At 31.0% G+C, this 21,574-nt stretch overlaps 3 protein-coding genes, 1 long non-coding RNA gene and 2 other non-coding genes across 7 annotated transcripts; 2 read left to right on the forward strand and 4 right to left on the reverse strand.

Moving 5' to 3' along the window:
- Nucleotides 1-200: 200 nt before the first annotated feature.
- Nucleotides 201-376, reverse strand: MIR1520J (microRNA MIR1520j). Its single transcript, NR_048686.1, has one exon. It is a non-coding gene; the product is annotated as a microRNA MIR1520j (primary transcript).
- Nucleotides 377-1,241: 865 nt separating this feature from the next.
- On the forward strand, nucleotides 1,242-1,313 carry TRNAQ-CUG (transfer RNA glutamine (anticodon CUG)). Its single transcript has one exon. It is a non-coding gene; the product is annotated as a tRNA-Gln (tRNA).
- Nucleotides 1,314-4,141: 2,828 nt separating this feature from the next.
- Nucleotides 4,142-5,526, forward strand: LOC100790046 (protein RADIALIS-like 1). The gene is made up of 2 exons (XM_006590624.4): nucleotides 4,142-4,422; nucleotides 5,382-5,526. The coding sequence occupies exons 1-2, from the start codon at nucleotides 4,142-4,144 to the stop codon at nucleotides 5,473-5,475; spliced, it is 375 nt and encodes a 124-aa protein (XP_006590687.1). The 3' UTR covers nucleotides 5,476-5,526.
- LOC121173018 (uncharacterized) lies at nucleotides 4,185-7,233 on the reverse strand. The gene is made up of 3 exons (XR_005887096.1): nucleotides 6,260-7,233; nucleotides 6,114-6,165; nucleotides 4,185-4,321 (listed from the first exon to the last, which is right to left on the reverse strand). It is a non-coding gene; the product is annotated as an uncharacterized lncRNA (long non-coding RNA).
- Nucleotides 7,234-7,872: 639 nt separating this feature from the next.
- On the reverse strand, nucleotides 7,873-10,336 carry LOC100305563 (ADP-ribosylation factor-like protein). Of its 2 annotated transcripts, none has more exons than NM_001250214.2 (5): nucleotides 10,102-10,280; nucleotides 9,906-10,016; nucleotides 9,655-9,817; nucleotides 8,847-8,927; nucleotides 7,873-8,289 (listed from the first exon to the last, which is right to left on the reverse strand). In NM_001250214.2, exons 1-5 carry the CDS (start codon nucleotides 10,164-10,166, stop codon nucleotides 8,152-8,154), a joined length of 558 nt encoding a protein of 185 aa, NP_001237143.2. In that variant the 5' UTR covers nucleotides 10,167-10,280; the 3' UTR covers nucleotides 7,873-8,151. The 2 variants fall into 2 exon arrangements, with proteins under 2 accessions (NP_001237143.2, XP_014618955.1); XM_014763469.3 differs by having other exon boundaries at nucleotides 7,883-8,289; nucleotides 9,906-10,030; nucleotides 10,102-10,336.
- A 1,360-nt stretch (nucleotides 10,337-11,696) lies between these two features.
- Nucleotides 11,697-19,736, reverse strand: LOC100776157 (nucleolar protein 6). The gene is made up of 26 exons (XM_003537540.5): nucleotides 19,502-19,736; nucleotides 19,258-19,419; nucleotides 18,953-19,118; nucleotides 18,751-18,867; nucleotides 18,529-18,659; nucleotides 18,274-18,424; nucleotides 17,671-17,738; nucleotides 17,252-17,350; nucleotides 17,041-17,156; nucleotides 16,564-16,738; nucleotides 16,359-16,469; nucleotides 16,191-16,269; nucleotides 15,912-16,055; nucleotides 15,702-15,815; nucleotides 15,332-15,453; nucleotides 15,164-15,246; nucleotides 14,957-15,081; nucleotides 14,747-14,867; nucleotides 14,531-14,668; nucleotides 14,099-14,195; nucleotides 13,882-14,007; nucleotides 13,361-13,453; nucleotides 13,153-13,258; nucleotides 12,645-12,787; nucleotides 12,463-12,552; nucleotides 11,697-12,345 (listed from the first exon to the last, which is right to left on the reverse strand). Exons 1-26 carry the CDS (start codon nucleotides 19,658-19,660, stop codon nucleotides 12,229-12,231), a joined length of 3,153 nt encoding a protein of 1,050 aa, XP_003537588.1. The 5' UTR covers nucleotides 19,661-19,736; the 3' UTR covers nucleotides 11,697-12,228.
- Between the last annotated feature and the right edge of the window lie 1,838 nt (nucleotides 19,737-21,574).

Raw genomic sequence — 21,574 nt, forward strand, 5'->3', positions numbered from 1 at the left:
TCTTTAAATTAATATGTTTAAATATGTTGGTAAATCATGATGTTTAATTTACTAGGCAAAATTACAAATTTTGTCTTATATTTTATCTCCAATTTCGGATTGTCTTCTGATAAAATTATTCACGAATTTTATCCTTGTATTTAATCAAATCATGCAATGTTGGTCTCTCAACCCATAATTGAATGTTGACTGTTACAAAGGAATGTTGATTGTCATGTGTCACGTTCTTATTGGATGATGACGATCACGTGTTATGTTATGATTGGTTAGTGAAAATAATAATGCATTTCATCTTTCATGGAGTTGATATCCAATCATAACATGGTACGTGACAATCATCATTCAATAAGAACGTGACATGTGACAGTCAACATTCGTTTGCAACAATCAACGTCTAATTGTGGGTTGGAGGACCAACATTGCGTGATTTGATTAAATACGAGAACAAAATTCATGAATTATTTTACCGGAGGACAAAATTTGAAATTAGAGATAAAATGGAGGACCAAAAATGTAATTTTGCCAATTTACTAATACGTTTTTTGTTCTTTTTGCAAACATGTATACATTTTGTTTTAGGTCAGATTATAATTCAATGAAAAGTTCAAACAGTAATATCTTGATTTAGCAATTTTAACACTCAAAGTTGGCCACTTTTAAATTCCAATCGAGTTATCTCACCTCTAAAACCAAAATTTGAATGTACTTTATTTTGGTTAATTTTTTTCTAAATCTTAACCTTTTATTTGAGATTAAAATATAGGTAGTAGTAACTAAGGAGGTCTAGCTGAGTCTGTTGAATAGGGTGTGTGAATATTGTCAATTTTTTATACGTTTTTTTTACTCTTACTAATTAAAAAAATCTTAAAGTAATATTATGACTTTATCATATTTAGAGAGTTTAACTCAAAATTATTTTTTAGGTGGTACATTTTCATGACTCAAGTATCACATTGAACTTCTTATTTTCATTCAATGTGAGATTCATAATATTGTTACTCTCTTTAATATTTTGTTTGAATTATAAATGAAAAAGAGAGGAAAGAAAAAAAAAGATACAAGTAAAAGTAAAAAATATATATATTTAGAATCTTATTTTTGCATATCTCTTTTTCATATTTAAGGTTAATCAAATATAATGTTATTCTAGAAAAATAATGAATAAAATAGGAAATCAATTTTTTTTTAAAAAAGAAAAACATTTAATTGAATTAAATGTTAGCATTTTCTTAATGTCCAAAGGTCCCATGGTCTAGTGGTTAGGACATTGGACTCTGAATCCAGTAACCCGAGTTCAAATCTCGGTGGGACCTAGTTTTTCTTTTATTTTCTCATTTTCATTCTAAATCGCACAAGGTTTGTAAACTATCATTTTCGATTCTACTTTAACAAAGCTCTTATATAATTAATGGACAAAATTTTATTCATTTCAGAATATATATATATATATATATATATATATATATATATATATATATATTATTAAAAACATTACTTTTTATTAATTAAAAAAAGTATTACTTACACCATATAAAAAACAGATACTTGTATAATCTTTTGTCAAAAGAGCGCATATGTAAAATCCATTGAACAAATTGGTCGTTGGTGTCTCTGATCATGAAACGTGGGGTGAAGAAATTTCAGTAACCTCATTTTGCGACTTTGTTAGTGTTATACTTGTAGTTGGAATGTCACTGCATAATTCGTTGATTTGGATTGATGCGGACGCAGTTCAGACAGCGAGAATCAATCGAGATTTAATTAAATTTTGTTGAAGGAACGTTCTGGTACCTAATACACTTATTAAGAATATTAATAGGATAGTCAGTTTTATTTGTTTGAAGGTTAATTTATTAATAAATGTATTTTTGAAAGATGAAAATATAAAGTTTAATTTTTGAAATTGTAAAAAGTGGAGCAAATATATTGGGTTATTAAATTCTGTCCATCACTTAATAAAATAAGGTACATGACGCATGAAAATAAATTTATCATCGAAATGATTTATCAACGTGACCGTACTGATTAGATTAGATCAAAATGTTAGTAAAATATCTTTTTTATTGTTGGACAAAAAATGTTAATGTTTTTTATTAGAGAAAAATGATCAGTAATTTATTTTGGACTTAATTATCAATATATTTCATTGGATCAAAATATCAATAAGTTATTATTATTAGACAAAAATATTAGTAATTTTTTATTGGACCTAAATATATTGACAAATGTAATTTAAAACAAACATAATAATAACGATAATATTAATAATCAATCATAATTTATGTGTCATAATATAAATTATTTAAAATAAATATTGTATTAATTTATCAAAATAAATATTGTAACTTGTATTAATCATTATAATTTTTTTTCAAATTATAATAATTATTCATAATCTACTATAAATAAAAAAAAATAAATATATCTCATATATTCAACTTCATCAATTTTATTAACATTGACTAACATATTCATTCCTATGTCACGTATATCATGATATAAAATTTAATGATGGAATATATTTATTATAATTTTTATATTGCAGGAATTAAATTATATATTTTTATGTTACATTTATTACTAAATTACAATATGCACGGATAAAGGTGGCTGTTTATTTATATTAATATTAATATTAATACTGGTGCATACACGTGTCTGCACGTTGTTGAGTACTTTAATCCACGTGTTATCTATCGCATCCTATGTTTCTCTTCAATCGAGAACGAAATTGCTGGAAAAGCTAAAGGCTAGTATCTAGCATCTACGGCTTCAACATCTCACGTCCTTCTTTTTCGGTCATATCACGGCAACGCAATTTCCATAAAGAGCGAGAGAGAGGAAAATCAGAAAATTGTACCTATGTATGAGAAGAGAATTAAAATAAAAGAATAGTCTGCATAAGCTAAACGCCTAAACGGCACATTCTGAATTGCACTAGTTGTAGAGTCAGATGAAGTGCCTGTTTCCGGATTGAAGACACTATCATAAGATTTGTATAAGATTTCAATAGCTTATATAATCTACCCTTACTTAACCAAAATGTGAGTAATTTGTGGGTCTAATCTCATTTGATAAGACAAAATAAACAATGAAACTCACTTGATGACTTGTATCATTGGAGAAAAAACTTACTTAGTTATATAAAGTTTTTTTTTTAAAAAAAAAAACTATAATGAGATCTTTACATTTTTTCAATCATTTATTAGGTAAAGATATTTATCAGTTTTGTCAAAATATGATTAATCTTTTTCACTGAAATTTTAGTAGGATTTATCTTTTCAAACTATGTTTTTATTATCATATAAAGAGTTTAAACTTGAGATTTTACTTAGCAAATCCAAAACTAATTTTACTTGTATTGACATATAATACTGGCATAAAGAGATCTATATAAAAATAATAAATAATAAATTTATTTAACTCCAATGAGTTGCACTAAGGCAGATGTTCTTAATAGCTTTTGCATAAAAGTCTTAATAAAGAAATATTTATTTAACTTTTATATTAAATATTTTTATTAAAAACGTGTATAAAATATTTTATTATAATATAATAAATGTTCTATTTTCATTTTCTTGCCCGCTGGACATTTATTAGCAAACATCGATACTTCTAGTTCTCTAGTTCATTTCAGTTCACTAGATTCGTCTTTTTGGTGTGCGAAATATCACATGCCACTAACCACAGGAACAAACATTGGACATAGTGACCGTAATCCTTATCTAACATTAAGCCTTCAGGAAAGAAAGCGGAAGAATACTTGAAAATGAAGCAACTGATTAATCTTCAGAACTTGAATCCTTTCATTAATCTCCCTGCTGCACAATCATCATATTATATAACAACAGTATTAATAACTTGTACTTTTGTTTGACAACTTGCAAACTTTCCATATATAGTTTAAATGGAGCACCAATTACTAGTTTCGCAGTGTCATTTCTTGAATCTAGTGTTCCTTATAATATTCATCAGCAACTTCCTACTCCCTTGTGTTTCACACCAGTCTTCTACAGTTCTAACCCATTGCTTTCTCACTCATTTAACTTCCCCTTTTTGCAGTCAAAGATTCTTCCTAATTTAGTGACTATATGTCCACAGGATTTTCCCTTTGTTCCAATCTGAAATCATTTTTGTAGCAATGACAACCAGCACACTTTCTTCTCCTGACACCAGTCTTAGATGGACAAGTGAGAAGAACAAACTGTTTGAGAATGCCTTGGCTATATATGACAAGGATACCCCTGAGCGTTGGAACAACATAGCCATGTTTGTTGGAGGCACAACTGAAGTTCAAGTCAAGAGACAATATGAGATACTCCTAGAGGACATCAAAAACATTGAGTCAGGCAAGGTTCCCCTACCTGCTTACACTAGAAATGCTGGATGTAGCAAACTAAACATTAGCAGTGCAGAACAAAGGTAACATATATGATTCCCCCTTTAGCATTATTATGGAAACAATTCTTTTATTCTCCCATAAGTAGAATTGTTCTTCTCTCAATGATACTATTTCCAATATGTATGACTTCACTGATTCATGTTATGCCCCATTTTTCAAATCACGGTTTATCCTCTAGCTAAAAACTGATCAATACCACAATATGATGCCCTCGCTGATGCTGATTTATGTTACTTCCTAAAAGTGATCAATGGCTATTAATCCTCTAGCTGCCTAGTAGGGCCTGGTGGTGATACTCATCTCCAAAGAGAATAATATTTTACGAGAATTATAACAAGAAAGTCTAGGACAGTTAGTACAAGTTGGCTGTCTACCCAACCTCTTAAACTACATCAAAAACTGAAGCCATGTGCATATAGTTTGAAAGCAAATAGCACCGGTTACTTCACTCTGACTAGTGCATATTGTTAGAAATATAGGTGATGTTTTGATAAATTTATTAGTAAATAGGAGAAGAAATAAGAAGATAAAGTAAATTAAGTTTTCCCACAAGGTAAAATTAACTTTTGAAGAAACTAAATCGGAAAGTTTTATAAATTAGTTATGTATAAATTAATTTTAACTTAATGGAAGAAACTTAATTCATTTTACCTTATTATTTTATAAACTAGTTTGTTAATTTTCACGTTGTATATAAGCCAAGTAGGTATTTTGATGTAATTATCTTTCTCATTTCAATCGATTCAAATTCACTGATTTTCTCTCTTCTCTTTTGGACTCAACCATGTTTACTAACATGTATAGTGTACAAACAAAACCACAACCGGAAACTATTTACACTTAGTGTAATTCTAATGAATATCTTATTGACTAGATTTAAGACCAATATACTTCATGATGATGTTTAATGCATACCTAAACGGAAGAGGGAGGCTGTGTTCACTAACTGTAATTTTTTTGGGTTACAAATTATGTACAGGCTGAGGGATTTAAAACTCTGGAGGAAGAATGACTTTCAAAGTGAAGAAGAACACCATTTTTCGAGAACTCATTTTAGCATCGACCATCAGTAACTTTTGTTTTTCCTCAGAATTCTCTGTAATAAATTTCTTTGATGCTTACCATTCATAATGACATCTCTTTTTTTTATATATAAGGATAGATAAAAGGCTTAAACTATATAAGCTTTGCTGCAAGCCTGCAAATTCTTATTTTGGCAAATTGAGCATTAACCACAAACTACTTGTATGAGGACTGAAACAGGATCGAAATATCAAGTAAATAACAGAGAAATTAATGTTGACTTCAGTTTAGCATGCTAACTACGGAGCTACAAATTCAAATTCTACAATCACATGCAACCATAAAGCAAAGTCCTACTTGACTTCAATGATAGTTGGATAAGCCTCTCCACAAGTACTTGCAGGAGAAGAAAATCAGAAAAAGTGAAATATGTTTCTTCTATACCTAACACATTGTTAAGTATGTTTAAGTCGTAAACAATTGCAGGCAATCCATACATTATGAAAGAAAAATTCAATCAAATGACAAAACGAATGCATTGCAAATCTATTATGCTGTAGTAAAGAAAAATCAAGCGTTCTAAGGCCGTAACATATCTTATAAACTCTTCTAACACTCTACTGATGATGATGGAATCGAGAAAGCCTTTTTTAGTTCTTTGTAGATGACTGAAGGGGTACATACTCACCTTCATTTGTGCTGTCACCATTTTTCCCAAAAATCTTTGATGCATCTAATATCTGTTTCAATCAAGATATAATTTATCACCCACAACAGTGTGAACATCATAAACAGAAACCTCATTTGATGCATATATCCACAGCAGAAATTTACCTTTTGAATTGTGTTTCTCAAGCATCTCTTGTGTTCATCCGAAGAAGCGTGTATAAATTCATGAAAGTGATTTCTTAAATTAGACACAAAGCTCCCGTTCCCAGACTTCTTTCTTTGGCAGAATGAGACTCTTGATGCTGGTCGTTTCTCATTGTTGGAATCCATTCTAAGCCAGCACCGAGCACAAATAATGTATTTTGTTTAAAACTGATCTTGAATGTAACTCACTATATATTTCATTTTTGGGTAATTTTATATAACTCAACAGCTAACACATGCTTTCACTGAAGATTAACTATAGCTTGACCAATATGGGCCAATTATAACAAAAATTGATTAAAAGAGGCAAAGTTCATTCATTATAATGAACTGAATTGATTGATAGTAGTTGTTAAAGTTGGGAACTAAATTTGTTTATATATTGATTTTTAAAGTTGGGAACTAAATTGATAGATATTCTTTTTATTACAATTCACAAAAAAAAAAAAAAAACACTTAGATAATTGTTAACATTACTGTTTTTATGAGTACCCGAAAAAATATAAGTGGACGAGGATAAATAAATAAACGAATTCTTCCCATGCAATAAAAAATCATTGTAATTATTAACGACTACGTCAAGCGCCTAAGCCTATACAGTAGTAGTATCTGTATAAAAGAATCTTAAGGAAAAAACAGTGACAACTTAACTTTGGGCGAACAAATTTGAGGAAAGGGAAAAGCAATGAGCGACCACTTGGCTGCAACAATAGAAATCGTTTCGGGCGAGACAAGACACCAACGGCGTCGTATACCAGATTTCCGCATACAACATTCAACTTTAGGACGTGCCCTTCTTAATTTACAACAGCCCAAGGCCCAATTTTTAATTTTTTATAATAACTTTTTGACAATAAATTTATTTTTTAAATGTTAATAAAATAAGATTATTACAATAACAGTTAAAGTTAAAGTTAAAATCAACCATTTTAAATAATTCGTGGCGGTAATTCGTGTGAAAATGCACTTTAGCATGCAACTATACAAACGACATTTCTTTAAAAACAGACAAAAGAGCAATGTTGAATATGTTAAAAAATATTGAAGAACTAAATTGAACATTTAAAAGGAGACAAAAAAAAAAATTAAGAAAATTTAACTCAATAGATAAAGTGTAACAGTGCGTGAATTATTATAAATTCTAATTAAGTTTGATTCTTATGCATCAAAAATAAAGAAGAAAGACCAAATTCAATAAATTAAATAAAGAAATGACTTAAAAAGTAATATAACCTTAAGTTTAACATAATTTTTATTTTATTTTTTAAGAAATATATTTGACCCCATAAAAATATACTGGCTCATCCTTGAATAATACCAGAAAAACCTAGTACCCCTTGAGGTTGAGACGTGGAACTCTTCAGCAAATTAAGCAGGTGTAACATTAAAAGTTAAAACATTTTTTAAAAAAAAATTAATTCCTCAACTTCATTTATTTTCACAAAGAAAAAAAAGCTTAGAACTAACAGTCCGCTGTCTACGTGCTTAAAATGTCCACAGGTGTTCCTTATGCACATGTGCTTCTGTTCATGAACTTAATTTGATTAAAAATACGTACTTCACACAGTCATATTCCTCCAAGTGTTCATAATCAAGTCTTCCCAATTCTCATATATAATTGATAGGTAAGTAACTCGCAAGTAATCCAATATCTTGCCGCTTCAAAATCCAATATCAATTTTACATGCACCCCCATCACCCCACCCACCAAAAAGAAAAAAAAAAGAAGAAAAAACACCTTGAACATATCAGTGAGGCAGTGAATCCATAATGTCTTCCAAAGGCAGCATACTGGGTTTGAGAATTCTCTTGTAAGTTGGGACACATTTCATGGAAGATGGCACAAACAAGCATCAGTCAAGCATGTAGATTCTAGAGGCTATGTCCTGAACCAACCAATCAAATCCCTCAAGCAGACCCTCACCAGTGTATGCACTACAGCCAACTATCTGCCAATGCCGAGATTTATCCATGGCTTCCAAGTTCAGCACCTGCATGGTTGGAGCATATTATAAACCTAACAACTTAGAAACAAGTGTAACTCAAGTTACTTGTGGTTTCAGGTTCTTGGGATTGGAACAGTTTAAAAATTTCTTTCTCCAATATTTAGCTCCACTGTGTTTACTGAAAATAAATAGAATTCAACTTTCGCTACTACTAATAAAGAAGTACAATATATATATATATATATATATATATATATATATATATATATATATTTCTTGAGCACTTCAAGTAAATCAGAACCATGAATTCCTAAAATCAGTTTGAATTTGTTGAATCAGCTAGGTTGCTTCTCTTGAAGGTATTCAGGGTTTCCACATAAAGTCAAATGTATCCAGTTTAAGGACAAGGTGCCCTATAAAATTACTAAATGATTCATGGACACCTCTCTTCTATTTGACACCTAGTCAGAGAAAGAGAGAGGAGTGTAGGTGTCTTAGGTGATATAATGTGATAAGGAAAGGTAGAGAAAAATGATAAGTGTTAATGAGATATTTGTAGTGGAGAGTGATTCATATATGATTACTAATAAAATAAAGCTCACCTTAGCTATTTCTTCAGGAGTAAGGGCACCTTTTATGTCCTGTTTATTTGCAAGTATCAGTAAAGATGCTCCGGATAGCCTCTGTTAGATGAAGAATAAAAACATTGTTAACACCAACTGTAAACAAACACCCACATGGATAAAAAGCAAAAGACAACCATGTAAGCATTCCAAAACAGTAACAACGAGCAACAACTACAGTTAACTTTCTTAATACTTCAACAAATATTTATTCAAAGTGTCAATGGAGCAAGTGCTCATTGCTATTGCTTTGGCACTACTACTACTACTACTGCAAATAAACCTTTCAAGAGGCAAAAGCATTGGATCAAGACCAAAAATCTCAAACCATTTACTCAATGCAAAGCATTAAGTTTAGATAATATTAGCACAAAGCATCAACAGAACCTGATGCCGATCAAACAAGAGAGTGATAAATCGGTTTGTCTTCCAAAAGCATGACTGACTATACAAGGGTGCATTTGGGTAAATAACATAATTAGGCATTTGCCAAATAAAAAAGTGCTTAGTGCTTGCATATGATTACAATGTAAGCACTTATGTATATGCTTCTTTATAATTGACGAGGAAATAACATTAAATTGTAAGTTCTAAGCTGTTTTCAAAAGCTATTCTAAGAGCTCATTAAAATAAACTGAAAACTGTATATAGAGCGTATCATATCCTATTTCATAAACTCTCTTAAACACTTACTCCGAACCCTCCCTTAGTTATCAAAACCGGTTACATTATTGTAAACAACTTGTTTATTAAGAAGCAATAAACATTTGAATTGAACAAATTTAACCTCTTCCTTGAGAAGGTTATCGAGCTCGAATTTGCAATCATCCAACCTTCTGAGATCTGAACTGTCAACCACCCAAACCAAACCATCTGTTTGCTCAAAGTAGTTTCTCCAGTAAGATCTTATTGTTTTCTGGCCCCCAACATCCCATATATTTAGGGTATACCTAACAATGTCAAAGAGAAACCATCAAGTAAAATAACAAGCAAACTAGTTTCAAGCTATGTGATTGGGTTGTGAAAAGTGAGAATTACTTTTGGTAAGTTATGGTTTTGATGTTGAAGCCGAGCGTGGGACTGATGACGCTTGTGTCCTCTCCGTTTATCTTTAGAACGATTGTGGTTTTCCCAGAATTGTCCAATCCGCTGCAGAACAACAACTGATTCAAGATATCAATGTATTATGAATGGAGAGAATCAAAGAGAAATTGGAATTGAAGAAAAAACTTACACCATTAGAATTCGCATTTCCTTCTCTTTCCGCTTGATTTTCCTTATGATGCTCAGAAGACCCATTTGGCTCCCAAAACTCTTCGACTCGACTTCGAACGTAAAATGCTTTTCTTTTTCTGAATCTTCGATTTAATTCGACAGTGATAAATCGCTGATAAATATGTCCAACGTTAGAGTGGTTACTGTGAGCACTTTGCATCGTATTTTATTTTATCATTAGGGTAAAGAAAAGAAAGTATAGACATTGAGAAAATCGGGATGCTTTTTTCTTTTTCATTGTGACAGTGATATCGTTTTATGCAAAAAATTGATTTTTTTTCCTTTCAAAAGGTATTTTTAATTTAAATATGTTTTAAAATTATGATGATTAAATAAACTTTTTTAAATAAGCAACAACTAAAGAAAATACTTTTAGTGTTTTTCACAAGTTGAAAAGATAGTTTCTAAAAAGATGCTTTAAAAATACTTCCATAACTTTTTTTCTACTTATCCTACACACCTTTAATTATAAAAAGAAATTACGTTACGACAAAAAAAATTGATCATTAAAATAAATTGAGAATATAAAATAATATATAATATAAACATTATCTAAAAGGGGAAAATTATGAATATATGAAATTATTAAGTCACGTGAAAAATTGTGTGAAGATAGAAAACTTCACAGAACCATAAACTCAAATAAATTTATTGGTGTAGAAGTAACTGTTAGAAATACCTTGTAACCAACAAAAAAATGTTAGAAATACGTTGCTTGTAAATTACTAATCAATTGCTCATAAAAAAAATACTGATCAATTAATTTAATATTTACTATTAGTCATCATTTATTTTGGTTGGAAGAGAGGATTAGCGATCATTATTCTAATATAAGAGATGTACATAGTCAAAAATTTGTTTACAACAATACACAATTTTTTTAGTATATGAAACTAACGCCATTGTATCTCTGTTGATTTATTTTTTAAGAAATCAACTTCAAGTGTTTTGTAGAACTGCTAAGAAATGCAGATTGATTTTGAAAATTTTGATCCTAATCTAATTTTGACCGAATCTGGTTCAAAAAAAATACCTAAAATTTAAGTTTAACAACATTAAAAGAAAATATGGATTTAAACATTCTCGCGACGTTTGATAGGAAATAAATTTTTAAACGCTTCCTCAATCTTGAATTCAAACATTTAATAACAAACTTGTCTCCAATTCCTAAAGATCTAAAATTAAAAATTCAAATTTTTTAAAGAAAATGGGGTAATGAACTGACTCATTTGACTTGCAACAAGCAAAGAACCAAACAGGGCTAGTAATTTTTTAGCTTGCTATCAAATTATCCTGACTGCAAAATTTTATCGATGCGCAATGCACACACACCTATCAAACAATCCTTTTTGTTTTCAGTGACACTAACACAGCTGATTCTTATGATACGAAATATCAAACAATCCGAGACGAAGTTAATAAACATTTAACATTGCGACAACTATATTGAATTGGCCAATATTAAGCTTTAGCTTCCACTAGTATCGGACTATCAGTAGTATGCACGAATAAACCAAAGGAGAGAAAAAAAAAACACATCAGTAAGTTTCAAAATTGAGTTACAGCGACAAGTCACTGCATTCCTGAAGATGAAAATAATCAGTTCAAAACCTTAATGTACTGGCAAACTTCAGACGGACAAAAGCCCTAAAGATGCAGAGTTCTAAAGTTTTCAGCTTAAAACAGCATTACCGCAATACAATAACTACACCACCTATGCACGGGCAAAAAATCTTTGACATCTTGAATGTGTATCAAGGGTATCAAGACATTCGATTGAAATATCTCGTGTATATAGTAGGCCATATTTTCAGCTTCTTCACTAATAAGAATCGGGAACTTTTTCTTCGTCCTTGTTGGGCTGTTTGTGGAGTTGGAAGGCAATAATATACAAGAATATACATAAACATCAATCTACAGTAATTCTTTTCCCTCAACAATATGGTACTCTACTCTTGTGCTCTACTACATTGATCCTGTATTGGACTGATTCCTCCATGCTAATAAATTTTCTAATTGATAAATTAGCTAGTTACTGGGGCAAAACTCTTTCAATATACTTATTGATAAGATGACCAAAACAACATTAATTCATGAGCTTTGGGGGCTTGAGAAAGTATATACTCCTCACAAATCCTTTCCCAACTTCCCCCACCGCTTTTAACACCTTGCAGGGGTCAACTACATCCTCGCGCTTCCGCTTCTTTAAAGAAGAAAGGAAAAGACAGTGATCAGAAGATCCATTTGCCAAGATTTGTAAATTAAGAATTTATAATATACTTTGCAAAAAAACCCACTAATATAAACGCCAATTCTATACCTTGGAAGGATATGACTCTCCCCATGTTAGGCCGATAACATCACCTCCCAGATAATCATGCCATACTTGGAATGTGGTTGAGAATTCTTGCTGCAAATGATAGTATCTAATGAGCAAAGAGGATATTGTGCAAAGGGAAAACAACATTATATTCAACATCAAATCATTCTCACTGTACATGCCTTTAAATCTCTGATAAAGCACTTTGATGGATCAAAATCTACCAGCAACTTATTTTTAAGTTCCTCTGGCCTGCCCTTCAAATCTTTAGGCAACAAAAAGGGTTGGAAACACTTGCTGGCGTGTCCTTCTGCAACATGTGTTCCTGCCAACAATGCAAATGAGAATATCATTTGATTAATTAAGCACAACTCATTAAAGGGAAGTAAATAAAGTAAAATATTAAAATATCAAACTATCAATAATTAGTGTTCTTTAACATTAGTTGAATTAATTTCTTAGTCAAATGAAGTTTGAACCAATGTCATCCTGCATTTGTCTGTTTCATAATAGGTCTAGAACATTTTATATGATGGCATCGCACTTGACCACACACAGAAAAATCTGTTATGACTATGAAATAATGTAACTGGTTTGCTACAAATATAACTACCAACTAATTATATACCCCTTACCCTTGAATCATTTAAGGGAGGTTTAATTAAGTAAACTACCAGCTACTAATTGTACCATGATTAACTTCTGATGGGAAGAGAAGCCTTTGGGGATACGGTAGTTTGTCCTTGTGGAGAATAACTACTGCATCATAATTGTTTAAAGGAGTTCTAAAAAGACACTGCCAGCAAGAATAGAAAAATTCATTATGTCTCTCAAAAGACATCTCTTCTAAAATTAAAGGTTGAAATGAGTAAATAACTGAAAAATGTGCTCCACTCACCTCCCACCTATATGGACCAATCTCTTCCTGAAATGTGAGTTTTGCCAACAAATTGGCACTGCTTCGGGCATATGCAACTAACCTTTTAAGTTCCTGGTAAAAATTATAAATATTGATGAATAATCACAACAAAATTAACATGTCATTATAAATTAGCAAACACTTGAAGCATATGCAACAGAATCGTTGGAGGAAACAGTGCTAAAATGCAGACATGAAGGTTAAAACATCACCAGATCAGAAAACTTATGTATGAAAAACTTAAGGGTAATACTAACTGTGGAAATTTCCTATATATTATCAGCACAGTCAACTTTCACTAAACCCCAACTACTTAGGACATTCTTGCAGGAAATTTATTTTTATTTAACCCAAGCTATATTATATTATTGTAAAAAACATTCCTTGAATTATGTGACAACAAACTGGAGGTGTAAGGAATGCAATGAAGAAACATTAGGTCTCAGGCATTACGAATCTAAGAAGACTAAAAATTAATACGAATTTAAAGGGAAACTAACCATTCCACTAGGTGATAATCCAGTCCAAGCCTCAGATTCTTTATCATAAACTGTAGCTAAGAACATTGCTGGTCCTACACTTTGTCCATTTTCTCCCTGACCTTTTCTTTTTAGCAAAAAGTTGTCCTGAAAATCAAAACAAAATATAATTGCAAAGACGTCCAACACCAACATCATCAAGTTTTTATCTAATCATGTACTCAGACACACAACTTACATTTATTTCTTTCTCATCACTTGGACTCAAGTCATGATTTATGTCAACAACCAGCGGAGAGAAAGTCCAATCATAGTGTGAGAGTAACCGCAGGAATCTGTCAATGAAATCAATAAGCATAAGATGATATTATAATATTTAAATGCAGCAATCTGATATTTAAATGCTGAGTCTGAAGAGAATTTGATAGAAGCCAGAGAAATATGAGAAGGGGTAGAAAGGGGCTCAATGTAGAGGATCATGACTAGGCTAGAAATGTGAGAGAATGCCGCATATCTTAATACAGGTCTGATTTAAGCAATAATATTGTATTTTACAGTGAATTGACAGTATGTTATGCAATTTTGAAGCAATCACTGCTTAAGTAGTCATTTCATCTTGTCAAAATTACGATTGCTTGATTAGATGAGTAACAATGATTAGGAAACTCACCTCAAAAACCCAGTGATCCGTGAGCAGGGAACATCATAAGGCAAAGGATTAAGAAAAAGATATGCAACCAATAGCTCAACAGCCTCCTCTAACAGGCAAGCTGAAAATAGATGTGAAGCAGCCCATCGTTTTGCAAGTCTAGACATATAAAAGGTCTACATGAGTTACAAATTACAAATGGAATATAGCTGAGTGCAGAAATCTTCAAATATTTACCTAACTACTGGTCCAAATATTGGATAACGACTTTGTAATCCATTGATCATGTTAGCATGCTGACTATGGATAAAAAGTTTCTTGTCAGCAGAAGGAATCCGCTTAGCTTGATCACTCCCAACTGCATGTTAAAATGGTTTGATAAGTGAAATTAAGAAGCTAAATCTCCAATTAAATCATCATAATCTTATATGAAATGGAAGTACATACTTTCCTTGTTGAGCAAACTAAGGCCCCTCTCATGCAAAATTTTTAGACGAAATAAATATCCAGACATTAACACGTCCACATTATCCTCAGTGGCAGTACATGTCATCCCCCACATCTTTTGAAGACTGCCATGATAACATTATGATATCACATTAAATATTGAAAAAGAATAAGATCCTGAAATGAATAAAGAATCTATATCCCTACCTTACTCCAATTTGGATAAGGAAACTACATTTTGTTTTTTCAATTGCGATTTCATCCATTGGCCAGTTCCCAGAACCTTCCAGCTGTAAAGGGCAGAGAAGTTAGCTCTTCATAAATTGTCTGTAAAAACTTCAGGACACTGAGCATCACTGGTGCATGAAGCCATACCTGAATCATAACTTCCAGTGGTTGAATGCATGACGGAACTAACTTATTCAGTCTGAGAGATTCATTTTTTTCATTTGCTAGAAGATGAGGTTCAGGAGGGAAGACTGATGTAAACCTGAAAGCTGTAAATGACAATAAGCACAGAACATTGATAGAGCTCAAGCTTAAATAAGATTCAACATGTACAACTTAAACACCCTTATACTTAATTAGTTATTTTTTTTCTTTTTTGCAAAAAAACTGAGTTATTAATAAACAATAAAAACACACTAGTCAGCATTGACATGGATCACTTGAAAAATGGTACAAGGAAATCTATAAGGAGTCTATATTTGAATAAATAAAATATTTGTCCAAGAAGGTAAAATACCAGAGTCTAAAGGCTGTACACTAGACACCTTCAAAGGGAGGTCTTCAATAAGACGCAAACGCTTTGATAAAACATCAAATGCCCCAAGCAAACTTCCAGAGTATGATATAGGATCTGTAGATTAATCATTTCAAAAGCACCACAGCAGTTAATAAGATAAGCATATAGCATACGAGACCAAAAAAAGGAAGAATTCACAAAGTTTGTTACCTCCAGCTCCGTGAAGCAAAGAGAAATCAAGTTGATCCACAACAACTACAATATTTTCCTTGGATAGAGAAAGATGCCGACTAAGTACATGATCAATTATTCTTTTTAAAACAAGATGCCTTGCCCATTGTTCACTTTCCCACACTACAATTTTTTTTAGGGAAAATATCATCACCATTTTAGTAGTCATCAAGATACTTTATCTCAGCCAATAAATAAGACAAGACAGAGATAGACAAACTAGATAAAAAAAATGAATTGTAACAATATATGCCTTACCCGTGCTTTCTGCAATTCTACCATCTTTAAATCTTCTAAGATCTGCTTTTTCTCCCCAAAACTTTCGAAATTCAAGAGCCTGCTTCAAATCATCAGTGAAAATCATGGGTCACAGCAACCCAAATTTGAAAACAAAATGAAAAAGTGGGTATGGGCAGAAGAATATACCTCTTCTTTACTTTCAGCATTTGGGCCAATATCAACCATCCTAAATGCTTTCTCCAAAGAACTCACTGAAAATCCTACGAACAAGGGCACTTTATCAAGTACCGACAAGCCCTGAAGTTGTGAACTCAGTTAGAAACAGAACAGAAGACCCAAAGCATGAAGCACATTTTAAATGAGATACTGAAATTCATGCTTGAAATCATACATCATCCACACTCCACTGGCAATGTGTATTTCTCCATGTAACTTGAATGAATTGTGCTCTATCATTCAACCCTTTAGATAAAATACCATGTATTTTATCCTCATATGATCTCCAGCACTCATCGTCCAAACAAAATCCAGATGCAAATACCTCCTTCTTTCCTTTCAAATTTATTCTATAAGAACAAAACATCAGATAACATAAACTTACAGCTTTTATAACAGGAAGCAAGTCATCATGAAAATTATTCAAGGACAGAATAGCCCATCATAAAATAAAGTATCTGGATAGACAAGTATCTATCATCCAGAAGAAAAGTAAAAGCAGAAGAGAAAAATAATGTACATATGACAGTATAAACAACAGAGTAAAGCACACTGAAAATTTCAAGACGTAGTAGGGAAGAAAGTAACACTATGCAAGAGGCAAAGCTCTCAAACATTGCCAATGACAAACAAACATTAAACGAATCATTACCTCATACAATAGTCATATTTAACAGCATAGTCAATCTTGGTCATAAAAACTTCCTCAAATCCACAATCTCTACACTTTTCCATGCACCTAAGTGTCAAAGTAGCCTCATTTTGAAGCTGAATATAGAAGAGCCAAAAATAAGTATATAATCAAAATGAGTACTGCAATATTAATAATATTAAAAAAAGCACGATGTGCTGGCCATGAGTACCCGAGTAAAACCAATCCTAGACATTCGAAAGGCCAAATTGAATCCTCCAGATGGATGACATATGACAACTGGAAATGACTCTTTAAGTTGCATCCTTTGCTGCAAATGGGAATAGTGAACACACCATATTGCAAGAGAAAAAAATAAACAGCAAACAATGTAATGAACATAACATATTGTGTGATTTATTTAAAAATTTGCACCAATCTAGTGTGGGTTAAGTTCAGCTTATTTTGAAACAATAGCTTTTTTTAGAGTTTTTTGAAAGTGCTTTAAAAAAAGCAATTATTATTTCAAACAACCACCAAATCAACAAAACAAAAGAACAAAGAATAAATGAAACATGAATGCAAATGATACACAAAATAGAATTACAAAACTAAAAAATAATTAAACAAAAAAAGAGTAGAGATCAGGACCTCTTTTGTAATATTGCTCTGGCCTTCCTTTGGAAAGTAGAGACCTCGGCTCCACAGCTCTGAGGTGGCTGCAAAACCAATAGCATTAATAAATACCTATTTATTATTGGAATACATGTTAAATCCCCATTCCCAGTCTATGCTAATTTTTACATCAGTGGCCAACTGCCTACAAGTTCACTAAGAAATTGAAAATGGAAGCAAAGTTTTTTTTCCTTTTGATGCAAAATAAAAGGTTTTTATTACAGAACTTGTTAACCAAATACACTACAGAAGAGACAATGATAATGCATTGAGAATACAAGAAAATAAAAGTCAAACACAGTAGTTTTCCATAGCATTTTTGTTAAAAGAAAAATATTTTAAACTCTTATAAGAGAGCTAAAAAATGTTTCCTGCAGCATTTTATAAAAAAAATGGATTCGTATCACACGCACAACATATTACACAACAATTAATGCTGGCTAAGTATATATGTGTTGACAGCCATAATTCGCCAACATGAGCAGCTTTACTCTCACAACAGACCAAGCTTAGTACACTAACATGACAGAAGAGCTGAACAAAATGAACTGTACTGCAATGGAAAGTCTATACACATACCAATAAAGTTCAACGTGATGCGAATTATTTCAGTTGCTTTCATTGAATTGCTAATATGTTGCTTAGAAGCAAGATATGCCAAAATGACAGAAATCAAAAACCCATTCAGGCAATCGTGAACATATATTGAACTTCTTTGTCGAGCCCAAACCTAAATCAATGAAGACAATCAATGGTTTCAGTGTTCCATTGTACGATTATTATCATTCATTGAATCTCACACATAAATACCCCCGAAAAAATCATATATCAAACCTTAAGCAGGATTAAAGCCTCTTTTAGTTCCTTCCATCCAAGATAATAGTTGTTGATAAACTCTGCATCCTCTATAAACATGTCTTCCAAAATACTAGAATTGTACTTTGGTGTAGCCTGAAGAGAAGTCCCTTCATAATATCAACAATCAATCATCAGTACTCTGTATCAAAAGAAGCAACAGCCTTGGAGAAACAGAATAAAGGTATTGTAAACACACACCATTACTCAAATTATGAATGTTGTTGCGTTTCAGGTTCAACTTTGCAGTGCTAAATATAGCCTTAGCTGATGGAATAATTCTTACAAAAAAACCAGGAACTTCAACAAGCTTAGCAGCTGCAATTATTTTCGTTGTTAGCATCACCAACATTATTTCAAAAGGCATTAGAATTAAATTTCGAAGCTAACACAGAGTGCAAACCTGGATACACAACGAGCAGGGGTTTTCTGGCCTCATTCTGCAGAGTGGACCATTCAACCCTATCAATAGATGGAGACTTCTCCAAATACTTCTTCACCAAGCAGAGATAGAGACACCTCTTGGCATGATATCTGTAATTCAAATAATCCTTCTCATGGAAGCATTCCTAACAAAACGCGAAAACAGGTAACTAAAAAAAGTTAAACGATCGAAGCGCAAGTCTCACATTGATAAATTAAATTAAACATTAAAAAATATATATAAGTTTGGTTATCGTTCTTCTTCTTTTTTTCCGATGATAGTACCTTAGGTAACCTGATAATAAGATCGACATTAACTTCAGGCTTCGCGAGACTCTGTATGGAGCAACTTCCACCAATCTTAACAAACGCGGGCTTCTTAAACTTGAACTCGACCTTATCTGCGCCAATGTCCGTAACAAAGCGCGATGCTAAATCAGCAGTTACCTGCGAATTCACGCGCATTGAGAAGGATCAGTGTTGAATGCACCGAAAAGCAAAGCATAGGGAAAACGGATAGAAGAGTGACCTTGAAATCGTTGGGGATTTTGTCGATGGAGGTTTTAATGGCGGAAACGGTGTCGTCGACGAGCTTGGAGAACTGATGTGAGTGGTCTACGGTGACCTCCTTCAATAGCTCGGTCAACTTTAGCTCTGTTGAGTCCTTGGCAATAGCGTCGGAGTCCATGGTTGTGACTTGTGAGTGTGGTGGAGACGCGGCAGAATGAATAACGGCTTGTTTGGGTTTAGGGTTTATGGGAGAACGATGGCGGTTGACGTGTTAAATAGTACTAAGTGACTGTGCAAATCTTTTGAATATGGATTAGTTTATTTTATAATCAAAGTTTTTATTTTTGTCTATTTTTGAGAAAAATAAATTTTTTAAATAATAATATTTATTAATCGTAGATTGTTTAAATAATCTTTATTTAAAAACAGCAAATATTTATTTAAAAAGTCATAGTTTACTGATAAAAAAATTCAATCATAGTTTAGTAGATTGGATTTTTTTTATCACTGAGGTATGTAAATCTATATATATATATATTTTATACTATTTTATAACTTGATCAAATTACATTGACGTAATTTAACTAATTATTATATAATTTGATATAAAATATATTTTTATCAATTTAAAAATTAAATAATTTATATTTTAATATATTTTTTAAAATTATATAACATTAATTTGAATATGTATGAATGAAGTAATAAATAATTTTTTAGTACTATAAAATTTTGTATATGAAATTTTTAATTCAATAACGGATTTAAAAAATATTATTAATTAAAAATTATTAAATGATATAATAATTGAATAAGATTAGATTGATCTAATTTGATCTCTTAATATATACTCCAAATCTATATAGTAAATATAGATTGATCCTGTGGTTTATAATATCTTTAACAAATATGATGATTTTAGCATATTTTATGATTGTCTAATTAACTATAATCAATCAATTAGATTATTTGATTATTTTATTTTTTTAACTATTTATAAAAAATTATTAACAAAATCATATTTTCTACAGTGTTTTTACCTAATAAAGACTATATTTACTTTTCTCTACTTATAGTATACAATTTTTTATGACATGCATATATATATATATATATATATATATATATATATATATATATATATATATATATATATATATATATTAACGATTCATTAGAATCATACAAGTTGATGTTGTTTTTACAAGCTCAGAGAAAGAGAATTAACAATTAGAATGTAATAAAATTGGTTAGGTTAAAATTATAAATAATTATCATTTTATCATATATGTTTTATTTTCCATTTTATATTATCAATAAATATATTCTGATATTTTCTTAACAATTAGTTCTTTTTTTTTTTTGCAAAACTTTAACATCTATGAGAAAATAGAATGTGAAATGGGTTAACATTAATTGATTACAACATTATTTATTTGATAAATTTTTTTGAAGATTTAATGATTATATTAAATTTTAATTTTTAAATATTTTAATATCAACCACCTATTATTTTTAATCAAAATTTAATAATTATTATTAATTATTTTCACATTCTTACGTAAAAAAGTGTTATCACAAAAATATTATATATATATATATATATATATATATATATATATTATTTTCTATTATTTGGTGGCAGAAAATAGATAAAGGATGGGAAAAAAATTATTAATCATTATAAGAAAATTAATTAATGGAGACTTAGTTACATTTGAAGGTCATTATCACTCATTCCCAATAATGTATTTTATAGGGATCAAATTTGTATTTTTTTCATAAATTCAAATTATTTACCAACTGATCTACATTCATTAGATACTTTAGGTTTGAAGTTTGAAATATATATATATATATAGAGAGAGAGAGAGAGAGAGATAAATTTTAGGTGGAGGGGATGGTGTCCAATAGTGAAAGTTTTTGTGCTCGGGTAACATTTATAAGTAAGTGTACTTATACTGCAAGATAGAGATGAATGAGAATTCAAAACATGCAACCTGCAATCTCCGGAACTCAATCTTGCTCCACTCAACCAAACCCCTTTTAATAAAGAGGGAAAAAGTTGAATTGTCTAACAAAATAGAAGAAA

The sequence above is a fragment of the Glycine max genome, chromosome 11 (genome assembly GCF_000004515.6).
Source record: "Glycine max cultivar Williams 82 chromosome 11, Glycine_max_v4.0, whole genome shotgun sequence".
Classification (NCBI taxonomy): domain Eukaryota; kingdom Viridiplantae; phylum Streptophyta; class Magnoliopsida; order Fabales; family Fabaceae; genus Glycine; species Glycine max.

Excerpts from the sequence above, each read along its gene's own strand:
- LOC100776157 (XM_003537540.5), bottom strand. The coding sequence starts at position 19,660 with ATGGACTCCGACGCTATTGCCAAGGACTCAACAGAGCTAAAGTTGACC. Across the intron at positions 18,425-18,528 it reads AGGCTTTAATCCTGCTTAAG|GTTTGGGCTCGACAAAGAAG; the intron begins GTTTGATATATG and ends TCATTGATTTAG. Across the intron at positions 12,788-13,152 it reads CCCATCAGAAGTTAATCATG|GAACACATGTTGCAGAAGGA; the intron begins GTACAATTAGTA and ends CATTGTTGGCAG.
- LOC100790046 (XM_006590624.4), top strand. The coding sequence starts at position 4,142 with ATGACAACCAGCACACTTTCTTCTCCTGACACCAGTCTTAGATGGACA. Across the intron at positions 4,423-5,381 it reads ATTAGCAGTGCAGAACAAAG|GCTGAGGGATTTAAAACTCT; the intron begins GTAACATATATG and ends AATTATGTACAG.
- LOC100305563 (XM_014763469.3), bottom strand. The coding sequence starts at position 10,302 with ATGCAAAGTGCTCACAGTAACCACTCTAACGTTGGACATATTTATCAG. Across the intron at positions 9,818-9,905 it reads AAAACCATAACTTACCAAAA|GTATACCCTAAATATATGGG; the intron begins GTAATTCTCACT and ends TGACATTGTTAG. Across the intron at positions 8,290-8,846 it reads CTCCTGAAGAAATAGCTAAG|GTGCTGAACTTGGAAGCCAT; the intron begins GTGAGCTTTATT and ends CCAACCATGCAG.